Genomic DNA, 27,748 nt, shown 5'->3' with positions numbered 1-27,748 from the left:
AGGCCTGAGATGAAGAATCTTGGGACAGTTGAGGAACTGAAAGGGGGCCAGAGTAGGGGAGATAATGCATATCAATCAGACCCTTTGAGTGAGGGACCCCTAGTGTTGATGATCCCAAAGAAGAGCCCATCTGAATTGGTGAGAGGGTTGATCTCTAGCCTCCTTGACCTATGAATGCCACCAGAAGACCTCACCTGCCTTTTGTGCCAATAACCTGTGGGAAAGTGCCAGCCTTGGCAGTGGTTTCCTGATTTCCTGCCCTTTTGGTTCTTAGGGCAAGGAGAGAGATTTAAGAAGATAATGAGTGAATGGCCACCATTGTTCATGAAGGACATAAGCTGATATAAAGTAAACAGAGATTATGATGGCTTTGGAGCAATGTGTGTGTCTAAATATTTACCAGAATCTCAAATAAAATGGTCTGAATATATGAGCCTCACCTTCTTTTCTGTCCCAGTCCAGGAATTGTGATCCTTAAGAGATGGTAAGAGTCAAAGTTTAAATCTTTCCTAACCTCTCCTATGAAAAGATATAATGGAATCAAAATACTAATTCAGATTAAAGACCATTTCCCCAGAGGATGAGGGAAGAATCTGAAATATAAGCATGATGCAGATGTATACATGCTGTTTCTAAATTTACAGTGAGATGGGTAGGGGAGTCTGACCCGACTGTGCCCCTTCAGGAATGTTCAGAAGCGAATGTCTGGGGAAGAAGGGGAAAGTCAGAGCAGTGGTATGGCCTCCCTTTCTCTCTCATGGATGTTGGTCAGTTTGGCTATGGAACCTTGGGCAAATCACTATTCTGGTTTTCAGTCTTCTCACCCGTAAAATGAAGATGAGAATAATTATTATCTCACAGACTATAGTGAGTATGATGTAAGTTAAAGTGAATGAGGTGCCTGGCCCCACACTTGGCCTAGAGGAGGCACTGCGAATTTTAGTCATTTCTCTCCCTTTCTTGTTCTCCCAGGACAGGCCTCTCAAAGTGTGGTGCCCACAACAGCAGCAGCAGCAAGACCTGGGCTCTAGTTAGAAGGGCAAAATTTCCAGCTTTAACCCAGACCTGCTGTATCAGAAAGTTGAAAGGATGGGATTCAACCGTCTGTGGTTTAACAAAATTTCCAAATGACTGTGCTTAGAGTTGCCAGATTTAACAAATAAAAAATAGTGGCTCATTAAATCTGAATTTCAGAGAAACAATGAATACTTTTTTAGTGCAACTGTCTCATGCAATATTTGAACATAATTTTATTAAAACTGATTTTGTTTATCTGAAATTCAGATATAACTGGGTGTTCCATATTTTTACTTTAGATTCTGATGCATGTTCCAGTTTGAGAACAGTTGAAGGCAATCATCTAGCACAGCCCAAAGACAGGGTGGAGAGGAAGCTCTGGGATATTTTGTTTCATTCCTTAAAGGGAAGATAGAAACTGGAGCAAAAAGCCATCTCCAGAGGTCTGGGCATTCTGGGTATTATATGGTCCATTAACAAAGAAAAACAGTTTTTTGAAATTAAGTGAGTTTATTTTCCATTTGAGCCATGAAGATCTTGCTCCCTCTAAGAGAAAGTGACCACTCTGTCTCTTTCAGGAAATTTGGGGGCACTCCATAAAAACATGGGCTGTATAAAAGCATCATCAGTATTTCTCCAGAATAACATAGCTTTGTGGAACAAAGCTTTTCTTTTTATAAATTAAATTTCAATTAGCCAACAATAATACATCATTAATTTTGGAAGTAGTGTTTGATTCATTAGTTGTATATTACACTCAATGCTCATCACATCACAGGCCCCCCTTAACTTTCCTTTCTTTTCCTTCCTTCCTTCCTTTCTTTCTTCCCCCTTCCTCCCTCCCCCCTCTCCCCCCTCTCTTTCTTTCTTCTTCCCTCTCTCCCTTCCTCCCTCCCTTTCTTCTTTCTTCCTCTATCATCTATCTTTCTCCTTCTTTTTTTCTTTCTTTCTTTCTTTTCCCTTCTTTCATTTCTTCTTCCTTTCTCTTTTTATCTTGCCTGACACTTCCCTCATACAGTGGGAAAACTTTCTTGAAGACGTATCTTATTGGGTGCCTGGATGGCTTAGTGGGTTAAAGCCTCTGCCTTAGGTTCAGGTCATGATCCCAGGTCCTGGGATCGAGTCCCGCATCAGGCTCCCTGCTCAGCGGGGAGCCTGCTTCCTCCTCTCTCTCTGCCTGCCTCTCTGCCTACTTGTAATCTCTGTCTGTCAGATGAATAAATAAATAAAATCTTAAAAAAAAAGATGTCTCTTATTCGTCATGTCATTTAAGCCTGACAACCTCCTTGTTGTCAGGATTCTTTTTTTTTTTTTAAAGATTTTATTTATTCATTTGACAGACAAAGATCACAAGTAGGCAGAGAGGCAGGCAGAGAGAGAGAGGAGGAAGCAGGCTCCCTGCAGAGCAAACGCCGGATTCAATCCCAGGACCGTGGGATCAGGGCCTGAGCCGAAGGCAGAGGCTTTAACCCACTGAGCCACCCAGGCGCCCCAAGCTAAGGATTCTTATCCTTAGTTTATTGTGGAAGAAACTGAGGTTCAAGGCAAGGAAGTGACTGGCTCATGGTCATAAAATTTGTTTTGACAGAACCAAGATTAGAACCAGTTTGGAAGTCTCCCAGTGTTTTTGGATGGAAGGAAAAACAGTGGGGTCCCTACCACTTATTTATATTTTCAGGCATGATTATTGATCCAGGATACTTTTTGCAAATCCATTGGCTGCCTCTGATGGTGAAATAAGGAAGACAGCCATTGTCCTTTGCCATAAGCAATTCTTGACTCTTGGGTGGGTGGTTTGGAGTGTCATACTATCCTACTTTCCTAAAGGTGTGAAACTAATTGTAGCATTAATGGTAAACTTGAATCACATTCTTCCTCAAGGCTATAATTTTGTTTTCATTTGAAAATAACAAGGTTGACCTTAATTATTTCCAAGGTAATTCCAGCTCTACCATCAGATGACTGGATGTTGGCAAGTAAATAGGCTGCTCCATATAGTTCCCATTTTCTTTTTCTTGTCACACAAAACACAATTTTTAGGTAGCATTTTGTTTTTGTTTTTGTTTTTAAGATTTATTTTTTTTATTAATTTTTTATTTTTTATAAACATATATTTTTATCCCCAGGGGTACAGGTCAGTGAATCACCAGGTTTACACACTTCACAGCACTCACGACATTTTCATGTCTTTTCTTTTTTTTTTTAATTTTTTATTTTTTTATAAACCTATATTTTTATCCCCAGGGGTACAGGTCTGTGAATCACCAGGTTTACACACTTCACAGCACTCACCAAAGCACATACCCTCCCCAATGTCCATAATCCCACCCCCTTCTCCCAAACCCCCTCCCCCCAGCAACCCTCAGTTTGTTTTGTGAGATTAAGAGTCACTTATGGTTTGTCTCCCTCCCAATCCCATCTTGTTTCATTTATTCTTCTCCTACCCACTTAAGCCTCCATGTTGCATCACCACTTCCTCATATCAGGGAGATCATATGATGGTTGTCTTTTCTTATATTACCCCCACCAAACACAACTTTCCTGCATGTTTTGTTCTCAGGTTCTGCAAATGAATCTGAGACAGCTCTGGAATGATTTCCCTTTATTGTTAAAGGTTTTACAAATTGTGGTCTGCTTATAAAATTACACAAACTGATTGTGGAAAGATTAGAAAAGTACAAAAAAAGTACAAAAACACATTCATTGTTTTCTCTTTCAAAGATAACCACTGTTAAATGTGGAAATGTATCCCTATCTCTATCACTATCTCTCTCTTTAAAACTTTGTATATTATTTTTTATTTGACATTTTATCACTTTCATCTTCCCATCATAACAGATTCTTCAAAGGAATGAATTTAATGGCTGTGTAATAGTCTATCACAGGTATATACCTTCATCTATCTGGTTGTCTTCCTATTATGGGACTTTATGTTGTTTCCAAACTTTTCTGTATTATAAGTAGCATGGCAATGAACATTAAGAAATACTTTTATATAAATGTTTGTCTGTATTTTTGATAACTTGCATAAGGTAGAGTACTAAAAGTAGTATCATATGGTGGAGGGAGATGAAATTTTGATATGTACCAACAAACTACTTTCCAGAATTACATTTATGTCAGAAATATATGGGAGAACCTATTTACTTGGCTCTTTGAGGGACTAACTCAGAAGGTCAGATTCCACTTAAGGTCTTGTTTCTGGTTCTTACTAACACTGATCTTACAGGTCACCATATTAACATCTCAGAGTAGTGCATAGTCCTAGCATGCCCCATAGTTCCCCTGGGTACCATCTGGGCCTGGCAGGCCAAGTTTATTGCCTCTTCCTCAGGAGAGAGCCATCCTTGACATGTCACTATGAAGAGTTCCAACTCTATGCAGACAGTGGGAATAAATACAACTCTAAGGCAATTTGTCGCCACCACCCTAGGAATTGATACACTCACTCACTCACTCACTCACTCAGTCAGCAGACTCTTACGACATGCTTGTCATGTGCAAGAAAGGTTCTGTGCTAAGCAGAAGCAGAAATGCTCTTTGAGGACTAGAAGATATAGGAGGAGGGCAACACTTGTGCGGAAGCAGTATGATGCCCAGGAGAGTGCAACAGATGAGGAGTGGGAGTTAGAGATTGGAGGAGGAAGAGATCAGCTCTGAATGGTGTCAGTGGAGAGATGGGATTGGGATTCCTTTTGAAGACTGGGTCAGTGTTTTGGGGACATCATAGTTTGATGGAGAGGAGGTTCACGTAGAGGGCAATAGCATAAATAAATAAAAACAGAGGGTAGGAAAGCCCAGAGCATATCTAGGAAACTGAGTCAGTGTAATTTAACTGGAGTGCAGGGGATATGAAATAGTATGGAGAGGCTTCTGGGGATAGAGAAGGAGGAGGGGGTTGGATTGCAGACAGCCTAGAAGGCCTGTAATTTCTAGTGAGATAGATTCAAGTCCATGGCCAGTGAGAAGCAGACATATGAGAAGGGGAAGCTTAGCTTTGAGAAGATTTGTGGGTAGGCACAACCCCTTTCCTTAGATATTGGAAGAGCTGGCTTACAGGAGAGAGATTTGACTTGTTCTCTATCGCTCCAGAAGGCAGAAATAGCCAGATGGGTAGACTTCAGCTCAAGGTAAAGGAGAAATTTTTAACCATTAGAATTTTTCCCGTATGGTTTCAGCTGCCTTGTAAAGTGGGGAGCTCTCTGTCACTAGAAGTATGCATTCAGAAACTGACCATCACTTGCAGGGTGTTGCAGAGGGTATTCAAGCCATGACATTTGTGGGTCCAATACAACTCTGGAAGACTTACAATTCTCTAATTTCTCCATATATTTCCTCTCCTGCCAACTTTCTAGGGTAGGAAGTTTAGGAAGTCAAATGTGATTATGAATTTCCCAAAATTCAAAGGAAAAAATAGTCTTTTTGCCATTTTCATTGTCACATTATGTTATTTCCCCAATTACCTTGCTATCAAACCTGTTGAGTGTGGTCAGACCCAGCTCAACTTGCACAGTGACAGCAAAGCCATCTAAATACTTGTAATAGCTTCTTGAACGTCATCAGGGGATGAGAAAGTCTTGGAAAGAAGTTAGTCAGAAGCAGGGTCAAGCTGGGGAAATTTTAGATGAAGTCTAAAGTCCTGAACTCAGAGGGATTGTGGGAGGAAATTATAGAGAAGAACACAATTATTCATATCACTGGGTCACCCCCTGGATGGGACATGTTTCCCAAATGGGCATGAATGTGAGTGAGGAGTAGACAGAGAGTGTTTGGGAAATCAGAGTGATGAAAGCATTGTTAATGAACTTTAGTGAGAGAAAGGGCAGAGTAAAAACCTGGCAGGGGAGTGGAAGTGATGAAGCAGTGGTGTCTGTTACTACAAGCCTGCTTGTACTGCCCTGACAAAATACCATACACCGGGAGCTTTAAACAAGAGGAATTTATTTATCCACATTTCTGGATGTTTTCCACATTTTCCACATTTCTGGGGGGTTGGTTTCTGTGAGACCTCTTTTTCTCTTTTTCTGGCTTGTAGATGATTGCCTTCCACCCATGCATTCACATGGCCTTTTTTCTGAGTAGAGAATGAAAGAGAGGAAGAGAGGAATGGTGGGAGGGAGGGACGCAGGGAGAGGAAGAAGGAGAGGGAGGGCAAGAGGGAGAGAGAGAGAGAGAGGGAGAGGGAGAGAGAGAGAGAGAGAGAGAGGGAATGATGTCGTTTTCTTATAAGGATCAGTCCTATCATATTAGGGCCTCACCCTTATGACTTAATTTAACCTTAATTACCTCCCTAAATGACCTATCTCCTAATAAAGTCACATTAGAAGGTTAAATTTTGGGGGAACACATACATTTTGGGGAATACAATCAGTCTATAACAGTGTCCATTGTAGGTCTTATGAATTGTCTTTGTCCTCTTGGAGGAGAGAAAGGACTCTGATTGAGTGCTGGCTAAATGTCAGTCATTATTGACTCCTGAATAACCGTGTCATGAAAGAAGATTGAAGCTCACAGATATTATGATCACCCAGATAGTAAGAGGTCAAGAAAGTATTCAAACTGTAATTTTTAATTTCAAACTTCTCACTGGAGGGGACTTTAAATTGAAATCTTGTTGAATTCCTAAGACTACATCTTTTTTTAAAATATATTTTTAAAAGATGCTATTTATATATGTATTTAAGAGAGAGAGAGAGAAAGAGAGAGAGAACATGAGCGGGGGAGGGAGGGCAGGAGAGGGAGAAGCAGCCTCCCCAGTGAGCAGGGAGCCAGACATGCGACACTGGATCCCAGGACCTGGGGGTTATGACCTGAGCCAAAGGCAGATGTTAACCGGCTGAGCCACCCAGGCACCCTGAGGACTACTTGGAACTTCCAGGAAGACTGCCTTGGCAGGCCCATCTGGGGGTTGGGGAGGGTCTCTAAATATGGAAATGTGGTTTGATCAGAGCTGTACTTTGTGGAACCAGCCATGTGGGTAGGGGAGAGTGTAGATCATCTAGAAGCCTACCGAGAGATAACCCCAGCCTTTACAGGGGCAGTATAAGAAGTGCTAGAAGCCTTTAACATTGTGAAGACAGAGTCAGGGTTTTGGTAAATGATTGAGTGAAGGCCAAGGAGTGAAGGGAGGAAGTCCAGAATGAAGACAGGGTAAGTGACTGGGAAAATAGTAGTGACCATGACAGAAATTAACTGACTCTGGGCAGGACATGTGGTACCCCCAAAGCTCTCCTGATCCCCATTCTATCAGATGGTGAGGGGGTACCTCAGGAAAGCCTGCAACTGCTTAAAGTCCAATGTTCCTCTTTGGAGGGATGTTGGAGAGGACTTGAACTTAAGGTTAATCTAATGCAGTTAATCATTACTGGTAATTATGCCCTTAATAGTACAACATTATGCTTAATAATTTATCAAGTGAGAGATGATAAATAAAAGGATAATGGGCCAGGACAGGCAGAAGGGAATTCTTTTTTTTTTAAATTTATTTTCAGCGTAACAGTATTCATTGTTTTGCACCACACCCAGTGCTCCATGCAATACGTGCCCTCTATAATACCCACCACCTGGTACCCCAACCTCCCACCTCCCACCCCTTCAAAACCCTCAGATTGTTTTTCAGAGTCTGTTTTTAATGTGTGTTGTGTTCACTGGATGAAGTAGTTCCCATTGAAATCTCCAGAGGAGAAAGAATAGAAAAATGGAAGTAGCATGTATATCTCCTGGAATCTCATTCTCTGATGCATCTGCTTTTCTTCATCCATGTGGTAGAGCTTTCTTTGAACTTAGTGAGTGTTCTTTGCTATACAGTGATAAAGGGGAGTATGGAAGTGATCATAGTTCAGTGCACGGAGTGAAGAACAAGAGTATTTGGCTTCAAAAGAAGTCAGTTTTCAAAGTTTTATCTCCCTTCAATGACACACTCTTACCAAAGGGCAGACTGTCACAGAAAAGACCAATGAAGTAAATGAGCAACTGAAATTCTCACATTAGAAACAGAAAAAAAAAATTCAATTGATGGCAGGATCTCTTCTTTGTTCCTTAAATTGTAATTAAAATATTAATACATACTAACAAATATTAATCTCCAAAAATAAAAAGTAAAAGCGGACTGTTATCTCCACCAAGCTTTGATAAGAAAGAGGTGAATGTCTCTGAACAGTCTGTTTTCCTCCCATTTCCCCTTCTTCTTTTTAAAAATTCGAGTATAATTAACATACAGTGTTATATTAATTTTAGGTGAACAATATAATGATTCAACAATTCTATACAATTCTCAGTGCTCATCAAGATAAGTGTACTTTTAATCCCTTTTATCTATTTTACCCATCCGCTCCAAACTTCCCTCTGGCAATCCCCAATTAGTTCTCTGTATTTAAGAGTCTGTTTTTTTCCCCCCTTCTTTTTTCTTTGTTTGTTTTGTTTCTTAAGTTCCACATATGAATGAAATCATATGGTATTTGTCTTTCTCTGACTGACTTATTTTACTTGGTATCATACTCTCCAGGTCCATTCAAGTTGTCACAAATGGAAAGATTTCATTCTTTTTATGGCTCAGTAATATTCCATTATATATATATCATATATACATATGGTTATACATATAATAGAATATATATATACACATGTATATATATATACACACATATATATATGTATTCCATTATATGTATAATCAAATCTTCTTTATCCACTCATCTATGGATCCATTTTTCCCCTTAATAAATGGCATCCACCTACCAAGTCCTGAATCTAGGAGTTACCTTTGATTACTCTCTCACTCATTTCCCACATCTGATCCATTAAGAGTAATTCTGAGAGTCAGGACTCCTGTCAACTTTATTTCTAAAACACACTCCAATCTCTACACTTGCCTTTGTCTTGACTGCTATTACCAGAGACCAAGCCACTGTCCTCTCATGCATATAGAGCATTAGCCTACATACAGTTTTTCCCTCCTCCCTTGCCCCAGCGCTACATTATCCACATGCCTGAGAACAATCTTTAAAAGGAAATTAAGTTCTGTCTCCACTGATTAAAACCCTCTAGTGGTGGGGTACGTAGGTGGTTCAGTTGGTTAGGCATCTGACTTGATTTTGACTCAGGTCATGATCTCAGGGTTGTGCTGGGTGTGGAGGGAGCCTGCTTAATATTCTCTCTCACCCTCTCCCTCAGCCTTCCCTATCTCCTTAAAAAACTCCAGTAGCTTCTCACACTTAGAATAAAATCCAAACCTCCTATCCTTGCCTGCTAGGAGCTACATGATGTATGCCAGCCTAACTTCCCAGCCACATCTCACAACACTTTCCTCCTTGCCAACAATACTCCTTTTGGCCTTCTTTCTGCTTCTCAACAATGACAACCTTCCTTCTGATTTTGGGATTATGGACTTCTTTTATCACTTCAGTCTTAACTTAGAGGTCATCCACATAGAGGGATCTTTCCTGACTCCAGTTGTAAATAGCTACTCTATCACATCCTCTCTACTCGCCTTTTTCTGATCTCTCTTTTTAAAAAAACTATATATATTTCCTCTGTAAGAATTCAAGCTTCTGGAGAGTAGAGATTTTGTCTGTGCTACTCGCAGCAGAATCTCCAGGGTCTAGAATAGTGCTTGATACATTGAGTCAATACCAAATTAATATTCATTGAGTGAATTAATGAATGTGCTTTTATACAATTATCTTATCATTCCAGAGACCTTCTGGCCTGGCCTTCAGTGAACTCCTTTTTCTCTGACTAAACTATTTGGTACTAAGCAACCATTGCCTCATATTGGGGATAGGGGCTAATATATTTAGGACAGTTTCTTGGAGTAATCTGTCTTTTGGGAAATGGCATTCTGTGTTTTTTTCCAGATTTGTTACATGTTAGGGATATTAGACAAATAATTACTAACCTTCTCTCACTGCTCAGCAAGAATGGGGATAATTATACTAGTTTGGTACTTATCAAATGGTGCTATGCCTCTCCTCCTGGGTATGGAAGGACTCTTGAACTTTCTAGAGTTCTCTTGGACTTTAGATGCATTTGAGCTGAGCACACAGTATCATCACTGGTTAGTGCAAGATCCCTCTCTTGTTTTACTGGATGTTTTCTCCTTCATCTCCCATTCACAGTTTCATTCTCCTTTTTCCTTCTAGGCTTCTAATCTTGGGTCTTTAATATATATCCTTCCTGTCTTCTAACCTATGTATTTATATATATAGATATATCTATATATATATCTATATATATATAGTTATATATATAGATATATATATAGATATATCTCCTTGAAAAATGCAGTGTTTTGGGAGACAAACCATAAGTGACTCTTAATCTCACAAAACAAACTGAGGGTTGCTGGGGGGAGGGGGGTTGGGAGAAAGGAGGTGGGGTTATGGACATTGGGGAGGGTATGTGCTTTGGTGAGTGCTGTGAAGTGTGTAAACCTGGTGATTCACAGACCTGTACCCCTGGGGATAAAAATATATGTTTATAAAAAATAAAAAATTATATTAAAAAAAATATATATTATATGTTTATAAAAAATAAAAAATTAAAAAAATGCAGTGTTTTGTGCATTTGTCCGTGGGGTCTAGGAGACCTTTATAAAAAATAAAAAATAAAAATACTATATTGTTTTAGAGAGTTATTATTAGTAGCATCTCATGTTACTTGGGGGCACATGGGATCATAGAATTTTTAAAAAATTTTTATTTAAATTCCATTAACATATAATGTAATATTGGTTTCAGAGGTAGAGGCCAGTGACTCATCAGTCTTATATAATATCCAGTGGGGATCATAGAATTTAATAATTAGGAATCATTTGTTCTACCCCTTGCCTTCTCTAATAAGTAAGAGGACTAAGGCCCAGAGACTTCCTTTTAATGAGTCCTTTCATCAAAGCTGTCCACATTTACTGAAAGTCAGTTTGGTCAGGGTCATATGTCAGAAGTGTTGAGGACACAGAGATGAATGGCACGGGGCCTGCTTATGAGCAGACAGCCTCTTGGAAGTCTTATAAGGAAAGCTCAGTGGGCTGTGGGTCCTCTTTGTTATTGGCCATTGGGTTGACAAAGGATCCACAGATAATCTACTTAGGGGATACACACTGCTTCTTCCCCAATCCTCTCTTTTTCATCTTCACTATTACCCAAGACCCCACATCCACCTTGTGCATCAGTGGTCTCTACAAACATACAGTCAAGTTTCTAGCCTGCTTCTGCTCTTTCTTGTCCTTCTTGTAAGTGATATGCCTCTTCTCTATTTAGTCTACCTTTGAGTGTCCTGGTGGAGCATAAAGTCCTTACCAGACTTTCTCTTTGTGTTTCCAGATTGGAGCATCTCTCTTTGCCAGTAACATTGGAAGCGGCCACTTTGTGGGGCTGGCCGGGACAGGAGCTGCTGCAGGCATTGCCATGGGAGGCTTTGAATGGAATGTGAGTAACATCAGAGACACTGGGTCTTGGAGCTGGAAGGAAGTTTAGCAGTCAGCCAGTTCAGTCTGTTCTTGGAGATGCTCTAAGTGTTAGGGAATCAACCAGGGCCTCCCTCTGATGTAGATGGAAAAGGGGCACAGCTTCAGGAGCTCCATGGTCCCATTCCACTTCCACCAGAGTAGTGTGAGAAAACTATATAATGATATAATGATATAATGGCAATAGTATTTTTTTCTTCTCTTAAAAATCCAAGTCCTCTTGTACCCTTTTGGCCATATTGGAGGTTTTGAAATTCTTACCACCAGATTTCCATTATCATCATTATTATTATTATTTGAAAGTTCTCTAAATAGTATTTTACTCCTTGTAAACCTGAGAAGAGGCCAAAGGGGCTATGTTGTCAATGGCGGCCCCCTGGGGTCCCTCTGCTATTGCCCAACTACCATTCCTATGAGCCAATCAGGCAGCAAAGGCCTCTTTCATTTTCTGAAGGCCACCTGGAGAGTTGTCCCCAGAGCCCCAAGAGAAAATGCTTGGTGATTTTCCTGTAGTAATTGAGGGCAGATAGCAGAATGGGCTAAGGTTCCTCCTGGTTTGATTCTACCTATTGTTTTGTTTGTTTCAGGCACTGATTTGGGTGGTTGTCTTGGGCTGGGTGTTTGTTCCCATTTACATTAAGGCTGGGGTAAGTATCTCCTCTGTTATTCCATTCCATATATATATACACACACACACACATACATACACACACACACCCCACACACCCACATATATATAATACAAATATATTATATTATTATAATATATAATATATAACATATTATTATGTATTATATATAATACAAATATTATATATAATATGTATCTCACACACATACACATACACACACACATACAGTATGAGCTCCATCCTCCTGAAAGACAAAGGAGACTTTATAGCATAAGTGGCAGAGAACACCTGTGGCTTGGTTCTCTTTTCCAGGTTATAAAATTTTTGACCACTTTTAGGGACATTCAACAGATCCACTCAGCCATGACTTGACTGTCTAGGAAGGCCCCTAAACAACCTCATTCTATGCAGTGCCCTCTTAAGCATCACATCCCTTCACCTTGGGTGTACACTTGCAAGGCACTGCCATGCATTTGCTCATGTGTGCCTCTGCTCCTGGAAGGGAAGCAGCATGTGAAAAGAACTGTATTTCCCTTTCAGTAGCTCTTGCAGCTGCTACTCAACTATTGAATGCATGCTAAGTCTCTTGACTAAATATCTCTGACATTTTACACAAGACAGCTTTGGTGGTATCTGTTTAGTGAGATATAATGAATACCTACATTAGGAGCTGAAAGCAATACAGAAAGAACACAGGACAGACTCCACATCTTTTGGAGGCTCATGGACTATTGGTGACACGTGTGTGATCCCAGAAGACAGCAGGCTCAGGGTTGAGTGAGTGAGACAGAAGTATAGTCAGAATTTGCAGAAAGGAACTAGGAGAACAGTTGAGCAGGACTGCAGTGACAATCTTTGGCAAAGCCTGTGTGCAAAGCAGAAGAACCATACACCCAGCCTGGCTACTTGTTCACAGTAGGCACTCTGTGTAAGAATGTGTATCTATTTCCTCTTCCTTCAGGGTGAAGATCTGCTTTCTTGGTTAGGTGTTCATGTGTCCATTTAAAACAGTGTCTTTTGAGCATCTTCAGTGTCCTGGGATAATACCCTACCCTTGCAGGGGTAGGGCATATGGGATTGAGTTTGGATTGAAGAATGGGGCCATCTGGCTACCTTACAGATTTCTCTGACCCTTCTTCTTTGAGTCTTCTGGTCAATTTGGCTGATGATGACCTTTCTTACATCCCATGCAGGTGGTGACAATGCCAGAGTACCTGAAGAAACGATTTGGAGGCAAGCGGATCCAGATCTACCTCTCTATTCTGTCCCTGTTACTCTACATTTTCACCAAAATCTCAGTGAGTCTACTGCCCTGGGGACGGGCATTAGCTGTCTCAGAACCTGCCCACTCCTGTTCCTCAGCACATACTGGACCACCAAGGCACAGCAGTATTTGTTTTATTAACTTGGTCCCCTAGGTCTTCTTGCTTCTTTTTTTTTTTTTTTTTTTTTTTTTTAAAGATTTTATTTATTTATTTGAAAGACGGAGATCACAAGTAGGCAGAGAGGCAGGCAGAGAGAGAGAGAGAGGGAAGCAGGCTTCCTGCGGAGCAGGGAGCCCGATGCGGGGCTCGATCCCAGGACCCTGAGATCATGACCCGAGCCAAAGGCAGCAGCCCAAACCACTGAGCCACCCAGGCGCCCCGGTCTTCTTGCTTCTTAAGGTAAAGTCCTATTTCATGCATCAAGAAGTCAACATAGGAACTCCTTACACTCCATCATGTGGAAGGTTAAAAACATAAACAGGCTCGAGTTTCAGTGAAAACTGTTCTTAATAGAACATTGAAAGGGAATTAGCAGTATCTAAGGGCTGGTTCCAACCTTGTAGTTAGCTGTGAGCCTTTGTGCTTGAAGGGATCAGAATCTGGCTTTGGTGATGTTTCTAAAACACTTAAACAAGGCCAGTCAGTGACAACTCTTGAAGGGACTTCAGAAATTCTGCCTCTTCTTTTTGGGACAGAGAAATGAAAACTGGGAACTGAAAATACTTGCACAGGATCCTGAATCAAGAGTAGAACCCAAACTTCTGGCTCCACCTCACTGTCCTTTTCATTGCACGAGGCTTTTCTTGTTTTTATAATCTTTTTTTTCCCCCCTGATGTTGCTCATGCTTTTTGTGTCATTTCTAAGAATCCATTGCCAAATCCAAGGGTTGAGAGAAAAGTGGCATTTTCTGAGACCACATAGGGTGTTACAAAGCACTCACTGCTCTATCAGAGGAGTTTTCTCATTGACTATGATCAGTTTTCCTGTCCTTCCCTATTCCTTGTCCTTCCAAAGGTAAGACTGGATCAATCTCAGCATCTTGGAAAGATCTTTCCTGGATGAAATTTGAGTCAGGTTGGATCTGAAATTAGCCTTCTGCTCTAGCTATGTAGCATGCTGAAAAAATAGCTGCTATTGCTTTTATTTTTGTGGTCACTTAAAGCCAAGACAAGAGCAATATTAAATAACATTTGCAATTTTATTTATTTTGGAAAATTTCAAACATATACACCCAGAGATAGAATAGTATAATGAACACTAATGGACCAATACTTATCACTCAGCTTTAACAATGATTATCATTTTGTCATTCTTGTTCATCTATTTCTTCTACATTTTTCCTCCCAGCAGTACTTTAAGTCAAATCCCAGACATTATGTCATTTTGCTATGAATTTTTCAGAATACAGATTTGCCTTTTGAAAAATATAACCATTGTGCTATTATCACATAGCAAAATCCAAGGGAATTTTCTAATTTAGGTGTTTTAATACCTGGTCCATATCCAGATTTTCCTGATTATATAAAAAATGTCTTCTTACAGTTGATTTGTTTGAACCAGAATCTAAATGAAGTATATACATTGTATTTGACTATACTTTCTTTAAAGGAAATATCTTTATCTTCAACTTAACATAATTATTTTTTTCTTCTATGCCATTACCTCCCAGCCCTAGTCTGGACCTACAGGCACATACTTTTTTTTTTTTTTTTTAATTGGTTTGTTTTTCTTTTTTTGTTGTTGAATTGAAAGAATTCTTTTTTTTAAAATATGATTTTTAATTTTTCAATTAACATATAATGTGTTATTAGCCCCAGGGTTACAGGTCTGTGAATCGCCAGGTTTACATACTTCACAGCACTCACCATAGCACATACCTTTCCCAATGTCCATAACTCTACCACCCTCTCCCTACCTGCCCCCCCGAAGCAACCCTCAGTTTGTTTTGTGACTAAGAGTCTTTTACAGTTTGTCTCCCTCCCGATCCCATCTTGTTTCATTTATTCTTTTCCTGCCCCCCAAACCTCCCACGTTGCCTCTCAACTTCCTCATATCAGGGAGATCATATGTTAATTGTCTTTCTCTGATTGACTTATTTTGCTAAGCATAATACCCTCTAGTTCCATCCATTTCGTCGCAAATGGCAAGATTTCATTTCTTTTGATGGCTGCATAGTATTCCATTGTATACATATACCACATCTTCTTTATCCATTCCTCTGCTGATGGACATCTAGGTTCTTTCCATAGTTTGGCTATTGTGGACATTCCTGCTATAAACATCCAGGTGCATGTGCCACCTCGGATCACTACATTTGGATCCTTAGGGTAAGCACCCAGTAGTGTGATTGGTGGGTTGTAGGGTAGCTCTATCTTCAACTTCTTGAGGAACTTCCATGCTGTTTTCCAAAGTGGTTCCACCAGCTTGCATTCCCACCAACAGTGTAGGAGGGTTCCCCTTTCTCTGCATCCTTGGCAGCATCTGTCATTCCCTGACTTGTTAATATTAGTCATTCTGACTGGTGTGAGGTGATATCTCATTGTGGTTTTGATTTGTGTTTCCCTGATGCCGAGTGATGTGGAGCACTTTTTCACGTGTCTGTTGGCCATCTGGATGTCTTCTTTTGCAGAAATGTCTGTTCATGTCCTCTGCCCATTTCTTTTTCTTTTTTTTTTTAAATTTTTTTATTTTTTATAAACATATATTTTTATCCCCAGGGATGCCCATTTCTTGATTGGATTATTTGTTCTTTGGGTGTTGAGTTTGATAAGTTCTTCATAGATTTTGGATATTAGCCCTTTATCTGATATGTCGTTTGCAAATATCTTCTCCCATTCTTTCAGTTGTCTTTTGGTTTTGTTAAATGTTTGCTTTGCTGTGCAAAAGCTTTTGATCTTGATGAAGTCCCAATAGTTCATTTTTGCCCTTGCTTTCCTTGCCTTTGGTGATGTTCCTAGGGAGAAGTTGCTGCGGCTGGGTCGAAGAGGTTGCTGCCTGTGTTCTCCTCAAGGATTTTGATGGATTCCTTTCTCACATTGAGGTTCTTCATCTGTTTTGAGTCTGTTTTCATGTGTGGTGTAAGGAAATGGTCCAATTTCATTTTTCTGCATGTGGCTGTCCAATTTTCCCAACACCATTTGTTGAAGAGACTGTCTTTTTTCCATTGGACATTCTTTCCTACTTTGTTGAAGATTAGGTTACCATAGAGTTGAGGATCTATTTACGGGCTCTCTATTCTGTTCCATTGATCTATGTATCTATTTTTATGCCAGCACCATACTGTCTTGATGATGACAACTTTGTAATAGAGCTTGAAGTCTGGGATTGTGATGCCACCAACCTGGCTTTCTTTATCAATACTCCTCTGGCTATTCGAGGTCTTTTCTGGTTCCATATAAATTTTAGGATTATTTGTTCCATTTCTTTGAAAAAAATGGATGGGATTTTGATAGGGATTGCATTAAAAGTATTCTTTATATGTTCTAGGTACTAGACCCTTATCAGATAAAGGATTTGCAAATATTCCACTCCCCCCACGCCCCGCATGCTGTGGGTTTTCTTTTTAAAATTTATTTATTTAATTAATTATTTTTAATTTAATTTAATTTTTTCAGTGTTCTAAGATTCATTGTTTATGTACCACACCCTGCCCTCCATGCAAATTCTATAATGTCCTTTGAGGCACAAAAGTTTTAAATCTTGATGAAGTTCACATCTATTTTTATTTTTGTTGTTTATGCTTTTAGTGTCATTTCTAGGAATCCATTGCGAAATCCAAGATCATGAAGATTGACTCCTCTATTTTCTCTGAAGAGTTTTATACTTTTTAGCTCTTACATTTAGATCTTTGATCCATTTTGAGTTAATTTTTGTATATGATATGAGGTAGGGGTTCAAGTTCACGCATGTCCAGTTCTTTCAACACCATTTGTTGAAGAGACTATTTCTTTTTCTTTTTTTTTTTTGTTTTTAATTTTCAGCATAACATTATTCCTTGTTTTTGCACCACACCCAGTGCTCCATGCAATCTGTGCCCTCTCTAATAGCCACCACCTGGTTCCCCCAATCTCCCACCCCCCGACACTTCAAAACCCTCAGATTATTTTTCAGAGTCCATAGTCTCTCCTGGTTCACCTCCCCTTCCAATTTTACCCAACTCCCTTCTCCTCTCCATCTCCCCTTTTACTCCGTGCTATTTGTTATGCTCCACAAATCAGTGAAACCATATGATAATTGCCTCATTGAATGGTCTTGCACATACATTTCTATACAACTCAATGTAAACATGCTCTTGCCTATAAGGCTGATAGAACTTTGTCTTGGAGTTGGGACTGATTCCCAGAGTACTACTTCCTCCCTGCCCAGCTTTTTGACTCAAACCACTACTGCTCTTGACTGGTGCCTATGCGTTTTGCCAGCAATGTGATGATTTTACCACCTTCAGTTTCTTCTCCCCTCCTTCAGGGTTAGTCTTTAGTTATAAGATGAAGATGCTGGGCTTTTTAGTGCTATGTCATTAGATATCAATGTGCAGAGCCTAGATTCAGAAATGCTATGAGGGGTGGAGAAATCAGGCTTCCTGAGGTAGAGAAGAGCAGATGTAAGAGGAGGAAAAGGAATGTAAGCGGGGAGGAAGAGGAGGTTACTCTGGAGCTAGGTGGGGATTGGCAAGGGAACTGCTCCTTGGTTCAGCTTGTGAGGTGGCACCTGTCTAATGAGGGTGTAGAGGAGGCTACTGGGATTCCCCTTCTTTGAATCAAGTCTTCTCCAGGTCCACAGTTCAAGTGAGTAAAATCTGTTGACTGTAGTTGCCATGTAAGGGTACTCTTTATCCTTGGAGCTGGTGTGGGGTAGTCATATAAATAAACTAAATACCCAATCTCTCTCATTGCCTTCCAATCACCTCATCTATTGTTCAGGTTACTGATTAAACTTTCTGTGACTTGGGAACCCCCAGATAGCTGAGGGGCAGTCTTGCTTAGCTCACGTCCTGATGGAGCTCATTCCCCACCAGTCAGCCTTTTCTGAATTTTGGTTTTGAAAAGTACTTGGTACAGGTTGCCCCTTCTCTGCATGATTTCTGGGCCTCCTTGCTGGAAGCTTTGCCCAGAATCTTACATTCTCCACCTGCTACACAGAGGCAGCAATCTTTTGAATAATGTGTAAGAAGGATGATAGTTGCCTTTTATTTAATGTTGGTCTCTTTGCTTAGATTCTGATAGAGGTTTTACTTATTTCATCTCCAGTTTACATGAGCATTGCCTGGTAAGGATTTCTATTTTATTTTCCACTTCATGGATAAGATAACTGAGCGTCAGAGAAGTTAGATAATTTGTCTCAAATCACATAGCAAGTGTGTGGCAAAACCAGGATTGGAACCCATGTCTCTCTAGTCCCAGAGTCTGTGTTCTTCTCACAGTTCTGCTCTATGTTTGGATGCACAGCATCCAACATGGGATTGGTCATCTAGTGCTATGTCCTATGCTCTCATTTTATAGCTGGAGAAACAGGTCCCAAGAAAGGAAGGGACTCTGTGGGGCTAAAGAGTAGCAGAACTATGAACAGCAGGGTAACTGTTATTGACACAAAATCTTTGGCATTATGTGGTCCCTGACTTCTAAATTTTTCATTCCTTTATTACAGGGTCTGTTAAAATTCAAGACCTTGGGAAAAATTAAGACAGCCAGTTAAATGACCTTACAATATGAACAAGTTTCTAAGAGTATGGATTTGAGAGGACTGTGAGGAGAGAACATTGACTGCACACTGGTATATGAAGGATCTGAAGGAGGGACATTTAGGCAGGGGGAGAAGGAGGGAAAGGTTGACACGTGAGACTTTATCTTTATAAGTTTGGCTTACTTCAGGTTCATCATGAGTCATAGAGCATGAAATCATTAAAATAATTACACTGATGTTGAATGTACCTCCTAGGAACTCACATTAAGATACACATGAAATCAAAGTTCATGGACAAAAGAAAATAATTGTTAGCGAACAAAGTAAGATACGTATTTATATTGCACACAAAGATTAATCAGTCTTGTTGGGTGTATGTAGAGGCATGGACAATTTGTGATGGGCAAGAAAGAAGAAGGGTGGCCCTGTGAGACCCAAGTCTCCCAGGAAGTCTTCAGGGAGGATATAGGGATTCAATGTATGTGTAATTGATAGGAGAGAAAAATCATTTCAGTTGGAGAGCCCAGATATAACCCAGCCACTGAGCAGCAGTGGTGTGGAATCTTGACTATGGCCACCATCTTGTGGCTAGGTTTTGGACTCTAAGACTCAGATTTGATTATTTCTCCATATACTCCTCTGAATTTTATTGGCTCTCTGCTCTCCCCTTCCTGGAACCCTGCCTTATCAAGTTCTGGATGCATTTTGCTCTATAGAATTTCCCAGTATCATGTATCTTATTTAAGTGTGCGCAATCACTTGAGATAAGCCTCAGATTTTATGAATTAAATGTGATGACTGAATGTCCCTGTTTATATTTCCTGGGGCTGTTAACATGACTGCAATAAACTTTTACAGCAACTCCACTGTCCATTTTGGATCCTTGAGTGAAAATAAGAGCTTTGGCTTTTACTTAAGGTTTGAATACTCATTACCTGAGCCATTCGCTTTCACAAATGAAAAGAGAAATTTGAGCAATGTGGCTTTCCATCTCAAATGTCGTTGCCAGGCAGGATTTATTGGGTGCTCAGATATAACTCGGACCAGAATGGGCTGCAAAGCAAACATATAAAATCATAGGATCTCAAAGCGTCAGACAAGTAATCTATGCAAGTCTTATGGTCAGAGACTCAATTACTCTTAAGAGGTTTCCCAACTGAATCTGTAATTTTATTATTCCCCATGAGTCTCATGGACATTGTTCAGCCAACTTTTCACCAAAGGGATGGGAATAAAGCCTTTGAGCTGAATCCAACTGCCTGTTTTTGTAAATATAGTTTTTTTTTGTTTTAATTTTTTATTTTTTATAAACATATATTTTTATCCCCAGGGGTACAGGTCTGTGAATCACCAGGTTTACACACTTCACAGCACTCACCAAAGCACATACCCTCCCCAATGTCCATAATCCCACCCCCTTCTCCCAAACCCCCTCCCCCCAGCAACCCTCAGGAGGCTTAAGTGGGTAGGAGAAGAATAAATATAGTTTTTTTTTAAACAGTTTATTTATTTGAGAGAGAGAGAGAGAGAGAGAGAGTGTGAGTGAGTGCAGAAGCAGCAGGGAGAGTCGGAGAGAGGAGAAGCAGACTCTCCACTGAACAGGAAGCCTTACTTGGGGCTCAATCTGAGAACCCTGGTATCGTTCCTTGAGCCAAAGGCAGATACTCAACTGACCGAGCCAACCAGCTGCCCCTGTAGAAATAGTTTTATTGGAACATGGCCACACTGATTTGATGTATTATCTATGGCTGCTTTCATGCATCAACTTCAGAACTGAGCAGGTTGGACAGAGACTATATGGTATATAAAACCCAAAACGTTTATTACCTGAAACTTTATAGAAAATGCTTGCTGAACTTTGGTCTAGAATATGGTAATTTCTATTTCAAGTTGGTTTTGCTTAGCAGCATTGGGGAAATTTGCTTATTTCCTTCCTTCCTTCCTTCCTCCTTGCTTTTTTCTTTATTAAGGGCTAAGAGAAATTTAGAGAATGAGCAATCTGGGAAGAGCTGTGAAACAAATGGTCTCATAGGATTATAGGAGAGTTCTTTACTATCATGCTGGTGGTATATGTCCTTAATCATTCCCCTACTTATATAAATAAAAAAATAACAAAATGCTTCAAACATACAGAAAAGTACAAAGGCTAATGTAGCAAATACCCCCACCCTGATTCTATAGATCTTAAAAAACTCTTCATTTTTAAAAGGAAACAAATAAAATATTACAGATATTATGGAAGACTTATTTCTACCCTTCTTTTTTTAAAAAGATTTTATTTTTAAAATTTCTTTTCAGTGTTCCAGAATTCATTGCTTATGCACCACACCCAGTGCTCCATGCAATATGTGCCCTCCATAATACCCACCACCAGGCTTACCCAACCTCTCATCCCCCTCCTCTCCAAAACCCTCAGTTTGTTTCTCAGATTTTATTTATTTATTGGAGAGAGAGAGAGAGAGAGAGAGAGCGAGCACAAGAGGGGGAGGGGCAGAGGGAGAAGGAGAAGCAGACTCCTTGTTGAGCAGGGAGCCTGATGTGGGGTTCAATCCCAGGACCTTGGGGTTTTGACTTGAGCCAAAGGCATACACTTAATTGACTGAGCCACACAGGCTCCCCTATATCTACCCATCTTGATCCTGTTTCCTTCTTTATTAAAAGTTATACATGTCTTAAACTTACTGTGTTTTCCTCTGGTCTGCTTTTATATTTTTACTACCTATATATGTATATTTATATACCCATAAGGAATATAATGTGTGTTAAAATTTTTGCTCTCCCCACTTTTGAAACTATAAGAAAGATGGGACAGGAGTATTTAAGAAAGTCTAGAGTGGAAAAGCCTCCTTAATCCCATGACTCTAATACAGATATTTCATATTGTTTCTTTGCCCTTATGTGTGATTTCTTTTATAGAATTGCAGTCAGAACATGGGGGCTTAAGTGGGTAGGAGAAGAATAAATGAAACAAGATGGGATTGAGAGGGAGACAAACCATAAGTGACTCTTAATCTCACAAAACAAACTGAGGGTTGCTGGGGGGAGGGGGTTTGGGAGAAGGGGGTGGGATTATGGACATTGGGGAGGGCATGTGCTTTGGTGAGTGCTGTGAAGTGTGTAAACCTGGTGATTCACAGACCTGTACCCCTGGGGACAAAAATATATGTTTATAAAAAAAAAAAAACGAATTGCAGTCAGAATGTGCATACCATTTGTCATTTTTCTTTCCCATCTTAGCATCAAACTGTATACATTTTTCCATGTTTCCATCTTCAAAATTATTATTTTGGGGGGATGTGAAACTTAATGATTGATATATAATTTTCAGCAAGACATTTAGAAATCTTCTGGTGGACCAAAAGCTCTCAACAGTGGTCACTGTTGGTCCAAGTGATGGAAGTAAGGACACTTTTACTTTTCAGTGTATAACTTTCTGGGCTGTTGCCCCCCCTGACTATACTCACAAGTTATTTTATTTTAAAAGTAAGTAAAAAATGTTTTTTTAAACAATAAAAGATCTTGCTCTCTGCAGAAAATATTCCAGAAAAGAGAAATTTTACCTTTTAGTGTTGTGGGAAAGTCACTGGATTTGGACACAAAGAGCCGGATTTTAGCTATTGAGTTTGTCATTAATTTTGTGTCTCTCATCTGTAGAATAGAGCCAATATATTTGTCCTATTACCTTGTTTTGGGGATCAAAACAATGAATGTACCTGAAAACATTTGGTAAATTCCCTGGTTATGGGGGAAAAAAACCCAGTGAAGCACAAAAGCTCGGGCACCTAGGATTCAAAGACTAGTATCAGAGCACCTGGGTTAATGTGAGGTATGGCCAGTATCCTGAGTCACTCCTCCTGGCTTTTAGAGTTCTAAGGGAAGAATTTATTCCTGAGGTTAGATGTATAATCAATAAGTGGCCCCCCCCCTTTTAAAAAATTTTAAATTTATTTTCAGCATAACAGTATTCATTGTTTTTGCACCACACCCAGTGCTCCATGCAATACGTGCCCTCTCCAATACTCATCACCTGATTCCCCCAACCTCTCACCCCCTGCCCCTTCAAAACCCTCAGATTATTTTTCAGAGTCCATAGTCTCTCATGGTTCACCTCTCCTTCCAATTTCCCTCAACTCCCTTCTCCTCTCTATCTCCCCTTGTCCTCCATGCTATTTTTTATGCTCCACAAATCAGTGAAACCATATGATAATTCACTTTCTCTGCTTGACTTATTTCACTCAGCATAATCTCTTCCAGTCCCGTCCATGTTGATACAAAAGTTGGGTATTCGTCCTTTCTGATGGAGGCATAATACTCCATAGTGCATATGGACCACATCTTCCTTATCCATTCGTCCATTGAAGGGCATCTTGGTTCTTTCCACAGTTTGGCGACTGTGGCCACTGCTGCTATAAACATTGGGGTACAGATGGCCCTTCTTTTCACTACCTCTGTATCTTTGGGGTAAATACCCAATAGTGCAATTTCAGGGTCATAGGGAAGTTCTATTTTTAATTTCTTGAGGAATCTCCACACTGTTCTCCAAAGAGACTGCACCAACTTGCATTCTCACCAACAGTGTAAGAGGGTTCCCCTTTCTCCACATTACCTCCAACACATGTTGTTTCTTGTCGTGCTAATTTTGGCCATTCTAACTGGTGTAAGGCGGTATCTCAATGTGGTTTTAATTTGACTCTCCCTGATGGCTAGTGATGATGAACGTTTTTTCATGTGTCTAATAGCCATTTGTATGCCTTCATTGGAGAAGTGTCTGTTCATATCTTCTGCCCATTTTTTTATATGATTGTCTGTTTTGTGTGCATTGAGTTTGAGGAGTTCTTTATAGATCCTGGATATCAACCTTTTGTCTGTACTGTCATTTGCAAATATCTTCTCCCATTCCATGGGTTGCCTCTTTGTTTTGTTGACTGTTTCCTTTGCTGTGCAGAAGCTTTTGATTTTGATGAAGTCCCAAAAGTTCATTTTCACTTTTGTTTCCTTTGCCTTTGGAGACATATCTTGAAAGAAGTTGCTGTGGCTGATATCAAAGAGGTTACTGCCTATGTTCTCCTCTAGGATTCTGATGGATTCCTGTCTCAGGCTGAGGTCTTTTATAATAAATCGGACCCCTTTAAATGAGATAACTTTTTGTGATTTTAAAGAGGCATGGAGGGGAGGGTTCAGCATTATGAATACTCATTCCAATTCCTATGGCTCAGTGTGCAGACGCAGGACAGAGTGGCCATTTCACCTTTAGCGAAGCTGATGTGCAGCTGGAGGTCCTTTCTTCCTCTCTGGCTATAGAGGATAGGATGGAACAGATCCATGACCTGGGAGGGGAATGCTTTCTTTGGCTACAGGGCTTTCCCACTTCCAGCCACTGAATATCATAAGCACTCAGAGTCAGAGCTTCTTAATGAGAACACAGAGACATGGAGAGGTGAAATGTTTTATCTAAGGTCAGGCCTATAATGGCAGCACTGGTGTTACAACCCAGATCCTCTGACCACTAGCCTTTGTGTGTATGTGTGTTTTCTCTTTCTAAGTCACCATTCTCTCCTTACCTTCTGACTCTGCACCTCCTCCTCCACCAAGAAAGATAATGATTTTAGGTCTCCTGGGGCTAGAGAATCTGCAGGGGAGCTAAGAAACCAGTCCTCAGAAGACCTGTCTTGGGAGAGGGAGTTGTGCATTAGCATATAAGCTTGGAGTTGGTGTGAGGCAGTCTCTCTGCCAACTAATAGAGGCAGGGAATAGGAGATGTGATTGGTGGGGAGCTGAGCCATTGGAGGGCCCCAAGGAGCTTAAGGAGGCTAAGATTGGAGAGGAGATGCAAGGGCATCATTCCCAGGGTTATGACCTGGTGGCCCTTTACACACCCTGAAACATATTAGGTTTTATGCAACAAAACAGCTTGTTCATTGCATCTAGGGGATGTCTATTTTCTTTCATCCTTAGCAATTTGGAAATAAAAGATTTACCATGATCATCCCTTAATACTAACTACCTGTCCTGGTATTATTTTGGAGCTGCAATGAAAATTCATTTTGGGTGATTCTGGTACTCTCTGTTTGGTTTAAATTAGCAGCTCACCATCCTGTCAGGTAGAAGGTTTTTTATTGGATTATATGAAGCAGGGAGGAGAAAGAGAACTGCATCAAGAACATAACTGGTGAATTTGGGGGTGAAGAGGAAACAATTCTTTCTAAAATTTCATGAGATAATCTAGCTAAAAGCACCTAGAATCAAGCCTGCCATATAAGAGATTCTTGGTGATGTTCTTGTGTTTGAGTCAAGGTGGACTCCATTTGGGTTGAGAAGATAAAACTGATGTTGCTGAAGTTTCTCTCCATTCCAGAGTATGGGTGGGTTTTCCTTCTCGTGGACTCTTTAGTACCTGTTTTTGGGAATAGATCTAATAAACCTTTGCACACTGAGGTGTAAATGATGAAGAATAGCTTAGATCAGCAGTCTACAAGTGGGTTAGGAAGAACTTCAAGGTGTTAATAGTTATTCCTTGGCAAACAAAGTTCTATAGTTAAATAAGTTTGTGAAGGGTCATTTACCATGTTACCCTCCTGGGGAGTCATAGTACATACTCTATATTAAAGGCTCAAGAGAGTTGTGTGGTGAGGAAACTGTCTTAACGTTGCTTAAGCATTTTACAGATCTCTGACTAGGGAATCCTTTTTTTCCGCCCATGGGTTATCTATTATCATCTTGAATAAAGCCTGTTGAGAAACTTAGGAATAGAACATGGCTCTGAGGAGTTTCTGTGTGTTTTTTTTTTAATTAAAAAAATTTTTTTTCTGGTAAGAACACTTAACATGCTATCTGTCCTTTTGACAAATTTTAAGTATAAAATACATTATTGTTGACTATAGGCACAATGTTGTGTGGCAGATCTCTAGAGCTTATTCATTGTACTTAACTGAAACTTTATGCCTGTTAATTAATAATTCCCCATTTCCTTCTCCCCTCAGCCTCTGATATTCCCCATTCTAGTCTTTGATTATACAAATTTGAGTGTTTTAGATAGCTTATATATGTGGAATTGTGTAGTATTTGTATCTCATATTCTTATTCAGAGATAAAAATATGGACATTTAATTGGGGTATTTAACCAAAGGGCGAGAGGGGTGTGAACCAACATTGGGCCCAGAAATCACAGGCATTGACAATACTCAGGAGACATCTTCTGCTACTCACTCCCTTCAAGTTTGCCTCTTTGTCTTTGCAGCTGAAGTGCCTCAACCAGGCTCTGGGTGCAGCCTGCAGCCAGCTGGCCTCCTTAACCCCTAACTCTGCCTCTTTTCTTCTTCTAGGCAGACATCTTTTCTGGGGCCATATTTATCAACATGGCCTTGGGTCTGGATCTGTACCTGGCCATCTTTCTCTTATTGGCAATCACTGGCCTTTACACAATCACAGGTGAGTCCATACAAATGACTCAGCCAAAGCCCAGGAAAGGAGAAGAAAGTAGGAGACATAGCTTTTCCTCTTGAGGAAGAGAGATACACCCAGGAAACAGTTTTAGGATGGAGTGTTTGTTTAGTCTCAATGCTCAGACCCTAACAAGTTATATAGGGACCCCAGAAAACTCTAGTGTTGGCTGGAATAGTCAGTGTAACTTCTTCTAGGAAGTGTGGTTGGGACTGGCCTTCCAGGTTGTGGCTAGAAGTTGGTTGAGTTGGGAGAATCAGAGAGGGAGTGCCAGGTACAGGGACAGGGAGAGCAAAGGAATGGAGTCGGGAATGGGCATGGCATGGCGCTGGGGCAGGGTGCATTAGTTGGAGAAGGATGGTCAATGGGAGGTAGCTGAGGTGGGTGTGTGTGGAGTGATAAGTCCAGGTAGTTCAAGAAAGGTCACAGTGCAAGGAGTTTGGAAGCCAGAAGAAGGCCTTGGGTTTGATGAGATAGGCACTGGGAGGCACTGTAGGTGGGAAGGGAGGGAGTGATGCACAAAAAAAGAGATTTTAGAGGAAGACTTGAGAGGTAACTAGAGAAGCTGGTGACAGGAATAGCAGTTGGGGTGTTACTCTGCTCCTGATAGTGGGCCAGGGTCAGCAATGGAATTTACTGCCCAACTGCAGCCCCCCAGTTTTGGGGACAAGAAGTTACTTAAATGGTCTGAGTAAAGAGAGAGCAGACATGCATGGAAGTAGCCTTCAAAAAGCGCTGATTCATTAACACCCTAACACCCTGTAGAGATAGACACTCTTTGCTCTTCCTTGCCTTTGTGGGAGAAAGTTCTTACCAGAGCCATCTCCTTTACGCCTTCTTCTGCCTTCAGTCACATCAAACTCTTCTTCCTCAAATAGGGAGAAACATTCTCCTTTTTCCAAGGTCTTCCCAGCATTTCTGTGAAAAATAAAGGTATAGAAACATGTTGGGTAGTAGATTGCTATAACAAGACAAGGGAGGAAAGGAAAGAAAGGCAGACAGGTGACTGAGAGGTGTGCTCAGAGGATGTGCAGAGGGAGAGGGGCAGGGAGTGGGCAAAAGACAGACACAGGTGTTCCTCCTATGTGAGGTCACATGTATTATTTCCTTTGCCTGTTTAGGGGGCTTGGCAGCTGTGATTTACACGGACACTTTGCAGACGGCGATCATGCTGGTGGGGTCTTTTATCCTCACTGGGTTTGGTAAGTGGGGCTGGGGCAGACTGAGGAGGCAGGGAGGCAGAAACAGAGGC

The 27,748-nt window shown here is 40.5% G+C and overlaps 1 protein-coding gene across 1 annotated transcript in view; it reads left to right on the top strand.

The window, feature by feature from the left end:
- SLC5A1 (solute carrier family 5 member 1) overlaps window positions 1-27,748 on the top strand; it is an 82,010-nt gene that overhangs the window by 15,137 nt on the left and 39,125 nt on the right. The window contains exons 3-7 of the mRNA XM_082697884.1: window positions 11,337-11,441; window positions 12,067-12,126; window positions 13,305-13,409; window positions 26,379-26,484; window positions 27,618-27,698. Coding sequence (XP_082554010.1) covers window positions 11,337-11,441; window positions 12,067-12,126; window positions 13,305-13,409; window positions 26,379-26,484; window positions 27,618-27,698 — 457 coding nt within the window. The remainder of the gene's footprint in view (window positions 1-11,336; window positions 11,442-12,066; window positions 12,127-13,304; window positions 13,410-26,378; window positions 26,485-27,617; window positions 27,699-27,748) is intronic.

Source organism: Mustela nivalis, assembly GCF_964662115.1.
Source record: "Mustela nivalis genome assembly, chromosome: 14".
Taxonomy (NCBI): Eukaryota; Metazoa; Chordata; class Mammalia; order Carnivora; family Mustelidae; genus Mustela; species Mustela nivalis.
This window is presented reverse-complemented; position numbering and strand designations above follow the sequence as displayed.